The 5,175-nt window shown below is 51.4% G+C and overlaps 1 protein-coding gene across 1 annotated transcript; it reads right to left on the bottom strand.

Moving 5' to 3' along the window:
- Nucleotides 1–1,026: 1,026 nt before the first annotated feature.
- Nucleotides 1,027–4,267, bottom strand: PLA2G2A (phospholipase A2 group IIA). Its single transcript, XM_008070737.1, has 4 exons — nt 4,103–4,267; nt 3,740–3,884; nt 3,380–3,486; nt 1,027–1,281 (listed from the first exon to the last, which is right to left on the bottom strand). Exons 1-4 carry the CDS (start codon nt 4,140–4,142, stop codon nt 1,139–1,141), a joined length of 435 nt encoding a protein of 144 aa, XP_008068928.1. The 5' UTR covers nt 4,143–4,267; the 3' UTR covers nt 1,027–1,138.
- Between the last annotated feature and the right edge of the window lie 908 nt (nt 4,268–5,175).

A 5,175-nucleotide genomic window follows, 5' to 3' on the forward strand; every position in this document is an offset into this window, starting at 1 on the left:
ACAGCTCCCTGAATCAAGATGGGTGTCCTGTCTTCCTCCGGCAGGCCAGTAGGAGCTGCTGTTGCTCAGGAAGGAGAGGGAGATGTTTGTGTTTCCCTTGTGATAGTCATGGCAGCTGTAGACATGTCTGGGCTTTTCATTTGTTATCCTAACTCTCAAACACGCCCATGCAGGAGACACCAAAGTTATCTCCATTTGGAGGAGAGAACTAAGACTGAGGGAGTCAGGGGAGGGCAGATGATGCAGCCAATCTGTCTCCAGAGCCTTTTGTTGTTTGTTTATTTTTTGTGTCGGGTCTCACTCTGTCACCCAGACTGGAGTGTAGTGGCACACTCACGGCCACTGCAGCCTAGACCTGCTGGGCTCAGGTGATCCTTCCACCTCAGCCTTCCAAGGAGCTGGAACTACAGGCGCATACCACCATGCCCTGCTAAGTTTTTTTTGACTTGTCATCAAAACAAGATCTCCCCAAGTTGTCCAGACTGGTCTCGAACCCCTGGGCTCAGGCAATCCTCTTGCCTCCACCTCCCAAAGTGCTGGGATGCCAGCAGGTGTGAGCCACAGCGCCCAGCTGCTTGTTTGTTTTTAAGAAACAGGATCTCACTATGTGGCCCAAACTGGCCTTGAACTCTGGAGCTCAAGCAATCCTCCCACCTCAGCCTCTCAAGTAGCTGGGACAACAGGGACAGGTCACTACACAGGCTCAAAGCCTATATTTAAGCCTCTACTCCTTGTACCTACCACTAGTGCAGAGCGAACATACACACACACACACACACACACACACACACACACACACACACACACACACACATATATACACAACATGCTAATGAAAGCTTTATTCAGAAGAGAACCCCAGGAGGGTAGCTGCTACTGCTAAGCAGGAAGTGGCCCTGGAGAAGAACAGTGGAAAGATTGGAATCTCCTGCCCAGGGAAGCCAGGAAAAGGGGCCAGTCGCACATGCCCAGGCTCTGGACGTCTCACTGTGGCTGGGGTTAGAAGGGCTCTTGGCTTGCCTCTAAGATGGGAGAGGGTGTTTCCTTCATTGCCAAGGAACTTGGCTACAGGAGGGAGGGAGGGTGTGACAGAAGAAAACAGCATTGGGTGGCAAGGCCTCCAGAGAAGAAGGGGCTCTCAGCAACTGGGGGTTCTCCCGCTGCACTTTCCGTTAGAATAGTACTGGTATTTTTTATTATAGGTCTTCTTGTTTCTAGCAAAACAGTAGGCAGCTTCTTTGTCACACTGACACAGTTGACTTCTGCAGGATTCCTGTTTTGCTGAAATCACAAGAAAATAAACACCGGATGGGGGGTTGTTAATACTCTATGGCCTCTTGTGGGAAGCCAGGAGAAGAAGACACGGCCTCATCCTCCTGAAGCTCCTAGTCCAAAACAAGCACCTACACTCCATATTTCTGACTGGTGGAAAGACAGCATTCCTGTCCTTGGGAGGCTAGCCTTTGGTCTGATGGGGACACACCACAACCAAGCACTGGGAGACCCTCTTAAAGACAGCATCTCTTTCTTCCTAGCAGATGTATCCAGGTGGCGGAGTCTGAGGTCTGGGAATGGATTGTAAGCCAGGCAGGGTTATCCCTTCTTCCTTTACAGTGATTGGCTTCTCCATAGCATGTGACCTTGTTCCAGCCAATGGGCCATCAGGGGAAGTCGGCCAGGGGTTTCCAGGAAGGATCAATTTCCTCCCTCCAAAAAGAAAAATGCACAAGGGGGAAGCCTTTTGTAGTGTGAGGCCAGGAGGCATGGAGCAGCCCACTTGGCATAGCTGAAGGCTGGGAAAAGATTGGGTCCTTGATGATGGGTCCATGACTGAGAAGCTGCCACAGACCTGGCACTGCCCTCTTCCAGAATTCTAGTTAGCTGGGAGTCACACATCCCCATTATGCAAGCTACCGTGGGTTGGGACTCTTGATGCTTGTGACCTAAAGCCTGCTGAAGATGCCTGTCCTATGGAGGCCATGATGGAAGCTGGGGATTTCTGATCTTAAAGAATTTAGGTTGTGGTGGGAGTTCATGCTCTCTCCCAAATCCCACTTATGGATCTGCCATCTAGGGACACTAACCCTTCCAGGACCACACATCTCTCTTCTCCCTTTCAGGGTCAAACTTTCTTCAGATCGTTGTCTACACTTGCTGTCTCTACTTCCTTTCCCATTAGGTTCCTGCCTGCTCTGCTCAGACTTTGCCCCCACCACTCTGTGGACACAGCTTCCACTAAGGTCCCCCATGGCCTTCCCGCCTCAAAGTCCAGAGGAGCCTTGTTGGTGCTTATCATGGTGGACTCCTGCTGGATTGGCCCTTGCCAATCATCTCTTTACAGATGCTTTGACCTTGTCGTTCAGTTCTCCTCTCTTTCTGTCCTTCCCTTTCTGGGCCTTGAAACAGGAAAAGGGTGAGCACGCCCACCTCTCAGCTCTGTGCTGTTGGCTTCTGGATCTGGGCCCCCAGTCCCGACTCTGCCCGTGAGGGGCACATTTGCACGTGCAGCTGCCTGCTGAACTCCTCCCTGGGTATTTGGGAGACCTCTAAGCCCAATATGCTCAAAGAGAACCGCTCCGTCTCACCCTCCACCGAGACCTACTTCTGTGGTCTTTATGGCAGTTGTGCAATCCACACACCTGACATCTCCCTCTCCCACTCCCTCCCTAGCCAATCACCAAGCTCAGCTGATTCCACCTCAGATGCATCTTGATTTCCTTCCCAAACTTTTCCCTCCTCCATTGTTTGAAGTTAAGCTGTCACTCTCTCTTTTCTGCATTATAGCACTTACGGCAATAGCCTTCTCTGGCCCCCCTTCAGCCTGTTTTCATCCATCCTGCAGCCAGTCAGTCCTCTGAAATGCAAAGCTGACCATGTCACTCCTTTGCTTGATAGCTACTTATTGACTTAGGCCTAAATACAGTCTGGCCTGAAATGTAGTCCCTTCCTAGCATCATTACTCACCACTACTTCCTCACGCTTCCACTGGGCAGCACAGAGTGGCATACAGTGAGTGCCCTTCGGCGCCTTCCACCATGCCATGTTCTCTTCTGGGAATGCCCCTAGCACTCCTCCTTCCTGATTGTTGGCACAGTCTGTAAGACTCAGCATAGAGACTACCGCCTTCCAGTAACCAACTCCCTCGAGCCTCAGGCTGTATTAAGTCAGCTCAGGCTGTATTAAGTCAGCATCTATTTGTTTACTTCCCACTGGAGTATTTACCACATTGGACTTTCATTTTCCTGACTTCCCACTAGACTGTGAGCTTCCCAAGGCAGGGGTTATGTCCCTCTGTGTGTCTATCTCTGGTACCCAACACAGTCACTGGCACTGTATAAACAAATGAGGCACACTCAGTGGTGTTGTAAGACTTTCTTACCACAGGTGATTTGGCTCCCCTTGTTGCTAAATTTGTAGCCCAGAAATTTGGTACCACATCCACGTCTCTCCAGACGGCTGTAGCAACAGTCATGAATGGCACAGCACCTGTGAGGAGGACACCATATTGGGGCTATCATCCCACAACTCCAAGAGGCCTGGTGCCTGTGGTCTCATCCCCTAGATTCTGAGACTCAGTGACTTTGGAACAGTCTAGAGCAGAGGTTCCAACATGAAGTCTGCTTTTCCAGCTGGGACCTCCTGAGACCTCTGCGTCCATGGGCCACCAGCACTGTTCTTGAAGCACCCAGCCCTTCCTGGGCCAGAGTGAGGGAGAGCAGGGAGGGATGGGTGGCCTCACCGATCTGTTGCATCTTTGGGGTATCCTTTGCCGCCCACGCCACAGTGGCAACCGTAGAAACCATAACTGGATGCAGCTTCCTTCCCCGTCGTCAACCTGATCATTTTGTGGAAATTCAGCAAATTCCCATGGGCCTGCAGTATGCCTGGAAGGAGACTTGGGAATCACCTGGAGATGGACATGGGGCCCTGTGTCCTCCCTCTCTGCTTCTCTTTGCTACTATCCCTTCTCCCTGATGGCTTCTTTCCTCACCCCCTTGAGAGAGGACTGCTGCAGCTGATGAGAGGAAGGAAAGGGGATTACCCAGGGGCATGGGTAATCTCTTTTGCTTCCCCATGTTCAGAGATCAGGGTCAGCTCTTACCAAAAACCAAGATCACTGCCAGTAGCAGGAGGGTCTTCATGGTGAGAGTTCTGTTGGGGACAAATGCAGGTGGATTGGCCTAGCTCTTCTCCTGGGTTGTCCCAGCTTCTGTGCCAGCCCCTGCTCTCCTGTTTTGGCTTGGCAGCCCTGGGGCACACAGACATGTCCTTCCTATTCCAGACTACATCTCAGGTGACTTTCTCTGTCACACCCTGAGCACACAAGGAGTGCCCTCCAGCCACACACACATGCTCCACCTTTTGACCACTCGTAGCTCTGTGAAAGGGTTTCACACACATCAGGCCCCAGGACCTGTGGAGACCACACATGATACATTCATGAAACCCCCCATGTGCCTTCTCAGACCGAGAGTTCCTTGGTCTGGGTTGCAACTAACTGGGAGCTTCCAGAGATCAGAGATGTGTCCCCCCACTAGACATAGCTTGCATGCCCCCACAGTGGGTTCAAGGATTGGAGTCTCTAAGTCACCCAAAGAGTCTCAACCTTAATGTTTTACTCCGGCACTAAAGCTGCACCCTCCCTTTCTGAGGCTTTCCTACCCCTTTCACACATACACATTCCCAAGCACATACATGCTTACACATGTATGTCCACACGCACACACTCTGGTACTCACCTGCTAGTGCAGACATCTTCTCATATACCATACTCACATACCCACACAACACAACACACTTGCATGGACGCCCTCTTGTACATACCAAATCACACACATGCATGCTTAGGTACACACATCCTACATGCACACACAGGCACAACATAGCCACTCTCAAAGGCAGCAGATAAGCAGGATTCTTATGCTCTTAATGGGGCATTAACTTCTTGCTATTTACCTTTCAGCAGACGCCGGAGCTGCACGTCCAGGTGACTGTCATATTTGTTCTACACCCTGGCTCCCCTTAAATAGCTGTTTCCTCTGGGAGGCTGGGGTTGGTGAAGCATGGGAATGGGGGTGGGCGTGGCCAGTTGGTGGACTCTGGATTGGCCGCCCATGCCCTTGGGTAATCCCCTTTCCTTCCCCTCATCAGCTGACAGGACAGAGTTGAGGTCTG

Source organism: Carlito syrichta, unplaced genomic scaffold, assembly GCF_000164805.1.
Source record: "Carlito syrichta isolate Samal-C Ts95f unplaced genomic scaffold, Tarsius_syrichta-2.0.1 Scaffold313991, whole genome shotgun sequence".
NCBI classification, from domain to species: Eukaryota; Metazoa; Chordata; class Mammalia; order Primates; family Tarsiidae; genus Carlito; species Carlito syrichta.

Excerpts from the sequence above, each read along its gene's own strand:
- PLA2G2A (XM_008070737.1), bottom strand. The coding sequence starts at position 4,142 with ATGAAGACCCTCCTGCTACTGGCAGTGATCTTGGTTTTTG. Across the intron at positions 3,885-4,102 it reads GGCAGTGATCTTGGTTTTTG|GCATACTGCAGGCCCATGGG; the intron begins GTAAGAGCTGAC and ends GTCTCCTTCCAG. Across the intron at positions 3,487-3,739 it reads CCCAAAGATGCAACAGATCG|GTGCTGTGCCATTCATGACT; the intron begins GTGAGGCCACCC and ends TCCTCCTCACAG.